This window comes from Pezoporus wallicus, unplaced genomic scaffold, assembly GCF_028554395.1.
Source record: "Pezoporus wallicus isolate ANWC-B61680 ecotype Strahan unplaced genomic scaffold, APGP_CSIRO_Pwel_v1 contig_6428, whole genome shotgun sequence".
NCBI classification, from domain to species: Eukaryota; Metazoa; Chordata; class Aves; order Psittaciformes; family Psittacidae; genus Pezoporus; species Pezoporus wallicus.
Genome location: NW_026639269.1, coordinates 2,315,332 through 2,329,589, shown reverse-complemented (window position 1 = coordinate 2,329,589; position 14,258 = coordinate 2,315,332). Strand labels below are relative to the sequence as shown.

Sequence of the window (14,258 nt, the reverse complement as noted above, 5' to 3'; positions counted from 1 at the left end):
AGTCCAACATAAGAACAAGTTTATGTTGAAAAAAGTAATAGAAAGAATGACACAAAGACACCTTTTATACAATGTTTATTATCAAGCAAATATTGAAAAAAATCATATAGCTGGTAATACCCAGCAGATAAGAAATATCTGCAGAAATACTTAAACCACAACAACTTGAATATGTGATGTGACAGCTGAAAAGGTGGACAATATTCTGGGCTGCAGACACAAAGGAATCACATAGCCAGCCAGTGAGGTGACAGCTCCTCATTAACAGGACATACTAGATGTGTCAACAGATCTGGAAAAAATCATGGAAGCACGGCAAAAGAAGTAGGTGGCTAGGTCATGCTCCCTGGGTATCACACAAATATATGTATGTATGTGCTGGTTTTGGCTGGGGTAGAGTTAATTTTCTTCATAGTAGCTGGTACGGGGCTGTGGTTTGGATTTGTGCTGGTAACAGTGTTGATAACACAGGGATATTTTAGTTATTTCTGAGCAGTGCTTACACAAAATCAAGGCCTTTTCTGCTTCTCACTGCACCCCAACAGCTGGGAGGGGGGACAGCCAGGACCACTGACCCTAACTGACCAAGGGGGTATAAACCAAAATATTGTAAACCATGATTTGATCTGCTGAATAACCGTCCCTTCAAGTGTTGAAAAAATGTCTAAGTGTAGGCTCTTAGCGACATGATTTACTGGTGACTTGCAGTCCTTCATGATCCTAAAGGTCATGTTTTCCAGCCTAGCTGATTTTAGGATAACATTGAACATATGAAATCTTAAAGTACTGTGTTTAATATCAGCTTTACTGAAATCTACCAGTGGGAAACCATCTTCCACAAAAGACAAGAGTCTAAATAAATAAAACAGATATACAGCAACAAGTTTGCTTGCAGCAATACATTCTCTGAGATGTTTTCTAGCTACCAAGTGCTCTATTGTACGCAAGCTTTTAAAAGGACTTACAAGAACATGAGTTACTCATGTTCTCCAGCCCACTTATATATTTCATGTACTGCCTTATTATTACAGTGACAGAGAAGAATACAAGATCTAAATTCTGCTTTCTGGAAAATAATCTCTACAGATTAAAATAGAGACTAATAGCACAACCATCTAATTGGCACAGGACTCATTTTCTAACTTGTTCACATTACGTAATTTTAGGCAATTAACAACCTAATGGAAATGGGAATTATTACCAGATGATCAGCTATGCTGTAAAATATGGCTGTCCAAAATGCCAGGTTTCGTCAGCTCTGGATGAAGTGCAAGGTACCATCACACAGTTTTCCTGAGCTAACTGTACTCATTATAGATTGGCTTTAAATTGTCCACCATACGTACACACAAATCATTACCAGTATTAACTAGTAACCCCAGTCATCTTTGCAGAGCTGACTGTACTGAATGACCAGTTATTTCATAATCACATTGATACACTTTTTTTTGTCTATCCATAGTAATAAAAAGCTTACAAAATCCTTACACACGCTTTGTGTAAGGCCCATAAATATAGCTGTCATACTGCACAACACTACAATAAAAAGATTTCACACTCCATTATGATTCAATTTAAACTTGCGTGACTCATTAAAATCAAGGTGTGCTTTTCATCTGAAATGCTTTGCAACTTTGAAATAATGATTCAAAATGCATCTGTCAGTGTATAATGGAATTGCACCAGGAAAAACCTTTCCATGTCCATGACTGTTTCTAATATAGATGAAAGAATGACTTCTTTTTAGGCTACACAAAGAAAAACAATTTGCTATGCTAGTAAAATGCTACAACAGATATCTTGTACAGTAAGCAACTTCTGAATCTATTTCATGAATCCACATTGCCAATATAATATTTCAAAACTGAGCGAAAATCCTTGCAGTCTTACTGCACTGAGAACCAGGAGATAGAACACAGCTCTGCCAGGGCTGAGTGCACCCCCAGGCTCTGCAACCTCTGCCTCCTCCCCAGGGGTTAGCTGTTTGTAGAGGAGACCAGCTCTGGTACAGGGCAGCATGGAAGCTGGGTTCAGGCTGCTGGGAACAGAGCTTTCGGAGAAAGATGTGAGATGCCTCTTTTGCCGGTCACCTCTTTCCCCGGGAGCTGCATTTAAGCTCAGGCTCTCTTAGCTCAGGCAAAGATGACATTGCCAGCATGCATGTGTGTTACTGATTTTGACTGTAATCCTCACCCACTGACTTGACTTTCTGGCTTTACCTCAGACCTGCTTCATCACTATGGATTTGTCTGGCAGTTGCTGGGAGGTGACTGAACCCTGATAAACATCATTAAACCTACCATGCTCTCAGGCACTGTGGGACTGTGTTGGTGAACACATTGCCCTGTCAATCATGCTGCTGTCTTCAGCTCCTGGCTCTGCTTCCCCTAGGGGAACAGTCCATTCTAGCTCTTCTCTGATGGATTCCACTTGTGAGATACGCAGTAAGTAAACCAGCTGCTAACATAAACAAAACAGCAACAAAAAAGATTTCACTTGACATGCAACACAGAACATAAACAATGCTTTACAAATAAAGAAGCATTACAAAGCCTTCAAGTTTTTCTGAAAGATGGTGAGCTAAAGCAGGAAGTGACAACAGCTTTCATTTTATTTGGTAATGCCCCAAAGACATTTCTGGCTGAAGAGTACTTCACTGACCTAAGGAAAAGAAAGATGTGTTAGCCTCTCTTCAGCTCCTGACAATGAGGGCTTTACTGGTTTTAGTGGCCTTGGAATTGTGCAGTTGCTGAATAGCTCTGCTGAATTGCTTTCCTTCTAGAATCTACGATTCTTTCCAAACATCATTCAAAACATAAGATCAATAAATAGCCAGCATAACCTGCCACCATCAAGGTTGCATCTGTTTTGGGTCTGGATGGCAGAGCTGGTCTTCAGAGATACCACTCCAACAGCTTTGAGAATATATAAAATAAAATGGGATAAATTCTTTAAAGACTTCACATGTTTATCAGGAATACATCTTGAAAGTAAAATGAAACTAAAACAAAACCAGCAACAATAAAGTTTGCTATTTGCTTCCTAGGTAATCTGTCAAATACATGCTGGTGTGTTTTCCCTTGCCACCAACCCCCATGCCATAATGTTCTAGCATTGCAGGGGAATTCTGACAGACTGTTGATAGTTCTTCTGTAGGAGCTGCTCAACACCCAGTCTTTAAGTCAAAGATTATGATACATCAGATAAGAGATTTTTATCAGCAGTGCCATAGACAGAAGAAAGGAAGAAAACTGGATGGCAGAGGAGTCCTAAAGTTTTAGTTTCCATGTAAATGTAGCCTCAGAAGTAAGAACAATAACACTAATTAAAAGTAGTTACAAATTAAACAGAATATGACTCCATATGGAAATGAATCTATTTTTTGTTTCTCTTTCAATACCTTTTAATGGGCTTTGACCTCTGAAATCAAGCACTTTTCCACTTGTTCAGATTCCAGTCCTCCTCCTTTATCACCAAATGAATTCACAGGATACTCCTGTCTTTACAATGTTAGAAGACAAGTAGCAAAGTGCTTATTATTTTACTCTGAAAAAAATACTATCCAGGGACATTCTTTTTTTATCCAACTGTAAGGGCAGCCTCCAGGCAGATGCAACAGTCCTTTCTTTTAGAAGAACTCAAATGAAAGTCAACAGAATTTGTATTAACATTCAAGGCATCAAGCATCTCTTGCAGCTCACCTTCCTTCAGTCTTGGGCATTGCCCTTTTTCAGAGTTGGGTTCAATAGGTCTGCACTATTCACACTAGGCAGAATTGCCTTTTGACACAGAATGGTAAAAGAAAGTAGAGCTGTCTCCCCTCTGGACCGTCTGGTCACAAAGCATACAAAGTGGAACTAGTTACACATCTGGATATTGATTCAGAGAAAACTCCAGGAACAAACATGCCAACAAAGTTTCGAGTTGACAAGCTGGTATTCTTTATTGCGGCACCAGGGGACAGGGGGGATAGCTCCTCCAAACATGTATCACCGTATTGCTATACAGCCCATCCTTATATAGTCACTGGGCACACATACATATTCATGAGGCTACACAAGAATTACATAATTTCCCAGAAAGTTTTGCATATAAATTTGCGTATAAAATTTGCATACAAATTTGCATGCAAATACAAAAATTGCATACAAAAATGTGATGGTGGTCTTTGAGGGTCGTTTACTTCTCCCAACAATCTTCATAACTTCTGGCAGTCTTTGAAGCACCAGCTTAATTAATATTACAGACAGAGCAATCATCCTGCCCTTCTACTTATCAGTTAGTTTAACTGCTCCCATCCTAGACATCTGCTAGTCCAGGATACCCCCCAGTAGATGTTTACACCAGCTTAATGGATTCATTAACACCACAGACATAGCAATTATCCTGTCCTTCTACTTATCAGTTAGTTTAACTGTGCCCATGCTGGACATCTGCTAGTCCCAGATACTCCCCATCCCCAGGTCCTATTTTTCTATTCTGCTTTTCTTACACTTTTTTTACTAAGGTCCTAAGGACCTAAAACTATGTCAACTACTTTCAAGCACTTCAGTTATTTTCCATTACAAAGCCATCAAACTTAAGGTTACTTAGAACTGATTACATTTTGGCTTTTGTGCCTCCTTGTCTCAATATAAGAATCTAGAAAGAAAAGGGCATAATTTCAAATCAGCTTCATCTTTTAGTGCTTTACTACATCTCAAAAGGATGTGCATAACTCTTGATAGTGATCCCCATATTATGCAAACACCAATGTACTTTAGTTGATTCTCAAATTCTTACATAAATTGAGCTCATACAGTCTGTACCTTGGGTAGACTAAAATGTATAAATATTATCATTTCCTATGTGTGTGTCACTTCTTATCTTTTTAAAAAACAGAAATCCATTCTAGCTATTATTCATCCAAAAGATAAAGGTGACTGTCATGCTCATATTACAAAAGGAAAGCCCTTTCAGTGCCAGATTCCCAAAGTAATCTGGATAAAATTAAATGTAAGAATTTAAAATGTGATTAAATGAACTATGCCTCATCTACAGTAATCAAATAGGATTCATGAAGATCATGGCACCATTTAAAAGAATACATGACTCATCCAATTCTACCAACACATGCATGTATGCCTAGACCTTAGTATTCACTTTTAAAATAACAACAGAGCAGCATTTGAGACAGTTGCCTATTGATGAGCATTGACTATGACTCTGGTGTTAGAACTGTACACAAAACTTTTCTTCTCCAGTCCTCGGAAAATAAGTAAAAATCAAATGAATGCTGTTGAGATCTATGAGTCAGACTATGAACTCTGAGGAAAGAGCCACAGTCAGGTTCTGTACAGATCTCAGCCCAACCAGTAGTTACTGTAAAACAGATAATAAATAATAGAGCTATCCAGAGAAGGGCATTTCTCTGTCAATTAAATATGGTTTCATTCTGAGTTGGAAAGAAAAACAAGTAGCATCAAATTGTGCAAGTAAAGAACATTTCTGAAATCTCTCATTGATGTCCTACATGGTCTTTTAGCCTTGGAAGCCAGCAGCGCTGAGGACTTTCAAGCTGGGTGCTGGCAGGTTGTGTGTGCTAAGAATCTCAGCTTCTGCCAGCTCTGGGGAGGGCTGCCGAGAGGCCCAGCAGCCCAGCTGGTGGGACACCAGAAGGATGCTTGTTCTGCCCTCAGTCTCTGATTAAACTAAGTGATCTCTGCTGTACATTTTGATTTTGATGAATGCATGTTCCTGGAGGGAAACCATCTCATTAGAAAAGTTCTGACCTATGCAAATGAGTAACTTAAATGATGACCATTTCAATTCTTTACCTGTATAAATGGAGCTAAACGTATGGAGTTGTACAGTACTTATTAATCCCTTGTGGTCTTATTCCAGTTATTAACTGTTGCAACTGGTTAGCGTGGAATGATGATGTCAGTAACCAGAGACCTCCATACACTCTTCTGTAATAATCTAGTTTTTTTATTTTTAAGCGATGTTTTTAATACAATTTTTTTAAATAAAGAAGAAACGGGTATTTACTCTACAGTCAACGTACATTCTCCATTATCCAAGTCTGACATTTTGCACTAGCTCTACAAAGAAGCTGCAAGAGTTTCATTGCTGTGCAGTGGTAAAAATGCTTTTGGTCTTGTTTGCAGATGTCCTGGGTTCAGCAGTAGCAGTCATTTTTCTCCTCCTTGGTAGCTGGTGCAGTGCAGTGTTTTGACTTTCGGCTCGGGAACAGAGCTGATAGAGATGTTTTGGTTTGGCCAAGGACTTCGTGAGCCTCATGCTCTGCCAGGGAGGAGGGGAAGCCGGGAGGAAGCAGAGACAGGACACCTGACCCAAACTGACCAAAGAGCTATTCCATACCACAGCACGTCATGCCCAGGATGTAACTGGGAGTTAGCCGGAAGGGCTGGGAGACTGCAGGGTTGGAGGAGGTATCGGTCAGAGCTTGGTCGGGCTTGGGGGGCGAGTTATCGGTCGGCTGGTGGTGAGGTGTTGTATTCTCTTCCCTTGTTATTTCCTTTATCATTATTATCATTGGTGGTAGCAGTAGTGATTTGTGTTATACCTTAGTTACTAAACTGTTCTTATCTCAACCCGTGGGAGTTGCATTCTTTTCGATTCTCCTCTCCGTCCCTCCGGGAGCAGGGGGAGGGCAAGAAAGGGGGGGAAAGTGAGCGAACGAATTACCTGACTGGGTTTAAACCACGACAGCAGAACAGAAAGTTCTTACCCTCAACACCTATGCTTCTTCTAGTGATAGTGACTGAGGGGGGAAACAGAACAAAGCATACTGCATACTTATCATCTGCTTTTCAGATTCCCTGAATGTTCATGTAAATATGTCCTAAACCATCTTAAAACCTGTTTCTTTTCAGTGGCTTGCACAGAAATCTCTGGTGAGCAGCCAACATGGGCACACAGGAGAATCATTGACAAGAAGCACTCAAATGCAATAATGGAACTTGCATTCAAATGCAGAGGTTTGCTAACAGTTTTCATTTTAGCTGGTTTGTGCTGCAGCGTGGACAGTATGTGTCAACTCTCCTAATTAAACTGAAAGCTAAATAGCAATGCAGACCTTGTTACATGCTACTATAAGAATGATTCTTGCTGTGCAGCTCACTCAAGAGCCCAGCAGATACCAATCAAAGTTCAAGTTTCTGATCCTACCCTTGTCTATTAATTGTCAGAATGCTTCAATCTAGTTTATTACTAATATCTGAGGGATGTGCTGTGTCTTCCACTTGCACAGATGTTATTGCTGGGACACAAGTCTCTTAATCCCGAGTGAATACACAAATCAAAGTAAGAGGCAGAAATGTAATTTTTCAGTACAACATAGGAAAGGGTCTTTCCTGGATGCTTAAGTGCCATTTGAATAGGACATGAACAAAACAGACTTTGCATGCCACACATGTCCAGGAGCACTGGTCAAACATAAGCAGAGGGACACAATCAAGGATATCATTAGTGCTATTAAGGATCATACCATAAGCACTATTAGCCACTAAAATTCACTCTAGAATCACTTCTGCTCTGTTTCAAGAAGGTCCATAACAAAGTCCCAGATTAACCTCGAATACGAATTTTTCAAGCAGGAGAAATTTGCTTCTCAGAGACTGTAACGTGTATTGGCCTATATCAGATTTTCACTAACAGTCAAAAATGCTTTTGGAAAGAGCATTAGACCACATCCATTTCTCTCCTCAAAATCACATGAGCCTGCAATTAGTGTAGTAAGAGCTTTCTTGCATAAAGATGAGACAGTGTTCAGCTAATGAGCACCTGCACCTGCAGACCCCACAAACAACTTGCTGGTAAACAGAAGCAGTTTGGGTGGGTGAGGTCTGTGTAATACACAAAGGCACTTTAAAGAGCAAATAGCTACAGCAAAGCAGTCCGCCAAAAGCAGAGGTGGGTGGACAGCCAAATGTCAGCTTCCCTAACAAGCAAAAAGACAGCACACATAAATGAAAGGAGGAATGGCTTCATATCAGCGCAGTTATTATCCCCGTTTGCAGGAACAGAGAGGAAAGCCTTTCTCCTTGTGGCTTCAGAGGGAGGGTTGAGGGGGAGAAGTGTATACAGGGTGAGAGCTCCTACAGCTTAAGAATTGACCTTGAATCTTTAATGGCAAGAGGGCAGCTTGTTTACAGAATGGCGGAGCTGGGGCCAAACAGGTAAACACAGGTAGTTCTCCTAAACCCGTCTTTGCTGAAGAGCAGAACGAAGGGCACTTTTCTCCCTAGCTTAAAGCACAGACTCTTTGCGAGAGCTATCATCTTTACATTGCCTGTCAAGAGGGCTGCTGAGCAATCTACCGAGCAAACATGCTCAAGGTTCTGAATAGCTGTAATGTAACCTCTTTGGCTGAAAACTCATTGTTTTTGCCAACGTGCATACTGGATGTTTACAAGCAGTTCGTGCAACATTCCAGGAAAATAAACAAATAAATAGCATCATCAGTCCGTTGGAAGAACAACCAGCCTGGCACAATGTCGCCTACGGCTGCAGTCTTAACGCGCGGCTTGCCTCGGGAAGCCGAGAGCTGGCAGATGACGGCCCTGGCACGCATGAATCCTTCTGAAAAACATGAATGGAAGACCCGTATGGCGGGGTGGGCGCGGCAGAGCGCCACTTCGTTCATGGCAACGGCACTGATGGAAATGGAACATGCAAAGAGCCGTGACTCCCGCTACGTGCGTTCTCACGGCGTAACCGGCTGCAGGCGGCCTCACCGCACTTCTGCTCATTCAGAAAGGCGGAACTGCTAAAGAGCAAACGCCTTCCCCAGCAAACCGCAGGGGCACGGCTGCAGAAAGGAGCGCCGGTTGGTGCGGGCACGGGGCAGCACAGGAGGGGACAGTGCGCACGCATGTCCTCCCCACGCCAGTGCCGGGCGGGAGGAGGCGGGGGCCGACACAAGCGCCTTTCCCGACGGGCCGGCCACAATCCCGGCGTGGGCCGCAGTCACGCTTCGCTCGGGAAGGAGTACACCGCCCTCCGCTGTGCCTGCTCCCGCTTCGCACCGGCTCTGCCCTGGTCTCTCCGCCACACTCAGCCGCCGCGCACCCCCCTCCCACCGCCTCCTTCCCGGATGAATGGAAGCGCGGAGGAGGCGGGTTCCCGGCACCGCCTCTCTCTCTTCTCTCAATGAGAGCCCGGCAGGGCACCGCCCCGTTCCCCCCATCGCCATCCCCGCTCCGCTTCTTCAGCCCGCCGGGTGCCGAGTGGAGCAACCGCTGGTTCCCCGCACGGGGCGGCCACTGTCCCGCTCCCGTTGCTCTTTGCCGCGCCCCCGATCTCTGTCCTTTAGAAAAAACCCGCGTTCCCCCTGCTCCGCCGAGCGGGCAGGGGCTGTGAGGAAGCAGCAGCTGAGAGGCGGAGCCGCCGGCCGCGACGGGCAGGCCGGGACGAGTGAGGGGCGTTCAGCACCCCGGCCCGGCGGACAGGGAGCCGGCCGGCAGCCCCGAGCTTCCCCCAGCGCGTCTCTCCGGCGGGCTTCGCCGGCGGCTCTCTGCCGCCCCCACTCCCGAAGCGAGCGGCTGCCTCCGCAGCTCCTTGCAGGCGCAGGGGGAAGCGGTTTTCACGGCGTCCCGCCTCAAAGGCCCCTTCCGTGCAGTCTTAACTTTCCCCCGCGGCTGGCGGCACCCGCGTTTCCAGCGGGGGAAGGGAAACCCACCCCCTGTTTCCTGCAAAACCGTGCAAACTGCACCTCGGCAACGGAGAACGGGAAGTTTGGGGGGAGCGCGACTCACCCAGGACATTCCCGACGAGTGCCACGATGAAGACGACGATGTAGCCGGCTATCAGTGCCCATTCGTACTCCTTGGGATGCAAATACTCCTTCCAGAGGTACCTCAGGAACTCCTCATCGTCGTAGTCGGAGGAAGGGGTTAAAAGAGCCTCCCGCGTCTCGTTTAGCTCCGATCTGGCGGTCCAATTCCTACACGGAGGGGAGCCATCCTCAGGCTGAATCCCGGACATACCTGATGGTTGGTCCGTTGACTGGGAAGAAAACCCAAACCACAACAAACCAAACAAATGCTCTCAGAGCATCCGAGCTTTCTCCCGCCAGTCCATCGAGACTTGTGCTTGCCAGTGCGAAAAGCGGGGTGTGGGGAGAAAAATGACGCGGGAACTTACGGGAGCCAATGCGAGAACAGACTGGGGATCCGCGTCGGTCCCCAACCATCCCTGACCAGCCTTTTTCCCGGTCGGGTAGGGGGAGCAGCCTCCGTGCACGCGAAGGCTGCTCCCCCTACCTGACTAGGGAAAAGTCTGACCAGGGTGGGTTGCATGCTTAGGGCGCCAAACTGCACCTGCCTCCGATGGAAAAGTCACGTCCGTTTCGAACAACTCTGATTTTCGTTCCTCAAAACATGCTCATGCTCCCCCCACCCCGCATTTCTGCACACACGGCCCTTACCCATCCCTGCTTCTCTCCCCTCGACCCCACTCCCGGCTCATACACCCCTATTCCGACTCTGGTTCCCCGTGGTTTCCCACCTTCTCTTGCACAGGCACTTTAGACCTTTTTACACTATATATTCAAGTATAGATTTGTAGATCAAAGGCAGGGAGAGGCTGATGTGAAAGGAAGTACAGAGTGAAAGCCGTTAAAAACCCGTGGCTAATAGGGCTGTCTCCTTTCTGTGCCCCTTTGGAAGCTGAACTGGGTATAGGGCTAAACCAGAGGAATTAACCCCTGTGGGGAAATCTCTAAGGGTGCTGAACAGGCAAGCATGGGGTTCATTGGATTTGAAGATAGTGAGAGCCCACTGTAGGCTTGAGTCTAGCATGCAGACTCCCTGCTCCGAGGTTGTTTCAAATGCTCAACTCAGGATCTCAACACAGCAGCTGCCCCGTAGCTATTCTGAATTGAGCTGAGCTGGCAGAAAGCAGTCCGAGAGCCCAGGAGTGCTAGTTAAACAGTGTAATAGTTTTCCTGGTTTGTGGTCATTGCTTCTGGAGTTATTTTCATACTTTTCCCAGGGTACAGTTCCTGAAAGAGAAGGGATAGGTTTGGACCTGTCCCTCCTCGCCTGAAACACCCCCCTCCCCAACTCACCCCCCCTCCTATTCAGGTAATCTGTTCACTTCCTAGCTGAATAATTTAATGAGCCTGGTATAAGCACCACTTCCATTGTGAAATGGCACATCTCACTCAGTTAAGCATTTCAGTGCAGGGTCTGTAATTCTGTAGGAATGGAGGAACTATTATGGTGGGACTCTACTTTCAACACATAAGCATGATGGAAAGGCAGATACTCATTAACCCTGTAGTGCTTAGCTTACACAGTACTCCAGGTTCCTGAATTGTTCTTTGCCAGTGTGCAGACTTCTCTACTACCTTCAAAGTCCAATACAGCATACCTACACTGTGCTTACCTGCGCTTATTTCTACAGAACTGCTCCCTTTGCTTTAGTTCCCTGTAAAATAAAATAAAATAAAAAAAATTAAACAAACAAACAAAAAAAAAAACCCTTTCCTATTCCACTGAGAACTTAAGTGGACTTTTAAGGCTAAATACATTAAAAAGTGAGATATACTTGGATTTACTGGTAGGATCTGCACCTATCTTACTTAAACTAGAAAGCTAGACTTTGTAAGTATCATAAATAAAGATTACACACTCTGCAACTAATGAAAACATCTAAGGTTATATTAGTTGAGGTGTGAGTTTTGAAAAGTGATGTAAACTCTCCTGAGAATGCGGGAATTGTACCAGGTCTACTTGGTACATAGAAAGAGACATATCTAAGCAGCTTGTCATGGTCTTTGCTAGTGATGAAAAGACTTAGAGCATGACTATTTTGTGCTCAGTAACAGACAACAGCACTCATGCTCCAGCTTCATTCATATGTTAAAATGTTGGTCCATAATTCCGATATTTGCTTTCAAGTTGCCATAAAGTCTGAAACACGTAATGCCTTTTTTGACATAATACTTTTTTCTTCCTCCCTCACTAATAGTAGGAAATTGAATTAAAAAGGTATAGATATTAAGAAACAACATGGTTTTATGAAAAATGCATCTTAGGGCTCATTGTACTTTCAACAAGATTACAAGTTTGATTGATAAAGCCATATAAAATTGATTATGCAGATTGATAAGCTGCATAAATTTAGTATTCCTAGAGTACTACCAGACATTTGCTTTGATTGATACAGCACATTCTGATTGGAAGACAGGATAGCAAAAAATCAATATGGCACACATTATAAAGATTAAAAATGGGCTAACTAACAGATCTCAAAATGAGATGGAAGATGAAGAATCATCACTGAACCTGTTTCTGTGCATTTCTACTGTCAGTTCTTGGTTCTGTTACACTCATCCTTCAATGACCTTGAAGAAGCTGGCTGTTGATCCAAAGATCGAGGTAATCAGCTAAACACACACACTCTTATCATGAATCTGTAGCCAGAAAGCTTCGTGTGATCCTTAATGGTATAAATAAGTATAACTGTGACTACAGATTACTGTATATAGAAGTATGTGTGAAACTCGATTAGACGAAAATATTCACCATGTACAAAATTCTGCTACTGAGGAGATACTTTTCAAAATGGAGTCATTCTAGCTGTGCATTTTAAAACCAAGATCAAATGCCTTTCTAAAAGATAAGTGCTAGCTGAAAAGCGAATTAATTCAGAAATGTCGCATGATCTGAAGTATGCAAGAGGTTAGACTACATAGTCCCCTCTGGTTTTCTAACTTGTGAAAGTGCATTAGCAAAATATATTCATGTGATGAATTTTACTGCTGATTTATCTTTTAATTATGCTGTTTGCATCAAGACTAGTGTCACAGTTTAAATGTGTTCCTTTCATATGCAAGTGAACAGCAAATGCTCAAAGTATGTAATTCTTATTTTTTAGCTGATTTTTTTTTCAGTTCAAAACCTGTTTAATGTGATTTTACAGACTTCTACAATCAAAGAATATACTGGCTACCCAGCACTTAAAAGAAGCATAAATTCAAGGTTATATCTATTAACTTTCTTATCTCAGGAGGATACCGTCTGGTAGTTTCTTCAGCTAAAAGGTTCACATATATTGGTATTCTTCTAATCCATAACTTTCACCACTAATCCAAAAATACTGAAATGAAATTACCAACACTAGAAGATGTGCCTTGTGGCTTTCAGTGCCACTTATTATATGATATTAGACTGTGTGAATATAAATCAAGCACAATTTTATGCTTTATTGCATCTGATATCTCACAGGAACTGACATTCATAGAGACCGAACCAGCCCTACTTCAGCATCCAAGTTTATCACTTTGTCAAACACATTATCTCCCTCAATAATAATTCTAGTGTAGACGTACATTTTTATTAATCACATAAATAGGCAGAATTTTTCATACCTTAGTCTGTAGCCCTTTCATTTAAAAATCTTTGATTCAGAGGATTAGTTCCATAATAGTCTAATAGCATATTAAATTAGGGGCTTTTTGTCAAAGCAGAACGAATTTTAAACTCTTTGCAAACTTGGGCTAAGAGGCAGCTGAGCTGGAGGGTTCAGCCTCTGCTCAACATTTTAACAACTTTCATTCTTGGGAAGCAAACCACGTAACCACGGCTGCTGAAAAGAAATAGCCTACTATACTGGCAGTAGAGATGGATTGTGTGAATATGTCCTCCCTTCCCTTCTTCCTTTCATTGTTCTCATATAACAGCTTTTCTCTGTCCCCTTTCTCTCTCTTAGGGAATATGCCACATGACAGTTCAATAGAAAACTACCAGCACTCCTGTTTATTTATTTTAGCAATCCTGGTCCATCACGTTCCAGATTTTGACTGTGAAGCCCAGATGGTATCTTTCTTCCTGTAATGGCATTTTAAGGTGGGAGTGCTGCTTCTCCAGCAGCAGCACTAAGTAGTTCCTGGGAAGCAGATAAGCTGTCATCAACTAAATAGTGAAGAAGGGAAGATGGTACATGAGCTAGTAGAGAGAAGCTAAGAGCAAAAGGGAAAGACTGATAGAAAAAAGCCAGGTTTGGAAATCTATACAGCCATAAAATTGAGTGGGGTAATAAAGATAGTAACTACAAGGCAGTAAGGTGTAAAAGACAGAAAAGAAAAATGAATAGTGTATTTTTTTGGGGGAAAAGAATAAATTAATCATCAAATCTTATAAATGAGAATAACAATGCTCCATCACAAAATGCATTTGGAGCAACACATTTCCTCTTGACTTGGCATTAATTTGGTAATAAATTACAGGTTGAAGAGGCAGAACTAG

The 14,258-nt window shown here is 43.0% G+C and overlaps 1 protein-coding gene across 1 annotated transcript in view; it reads right to left on the bottom strand.

Annotated features, from left to right (window-relative positions):
- The window catches only part of HCRTR2 (hypocretin receptor 2), a 36,515-nt gene extending 26,442 nt beyond the window's left edge, over positions 1-10,073 (bottom strand). Inside the window, exon 1 of the mRNA XM_057414094.1 lies at positions 9,762-10,073. Within this exon, the coding sequence (XP_057270077.1) occupies positions 9,762-9,990 (229 nt within the window). The 5' untranslated portion in view covers positions 9,991-10,073. The remainder of the gene's footprint in view (positions 1-9,761) is intronic.
- Positions 10,074-14,258: the final 4,185 nt, after the last annotated feature.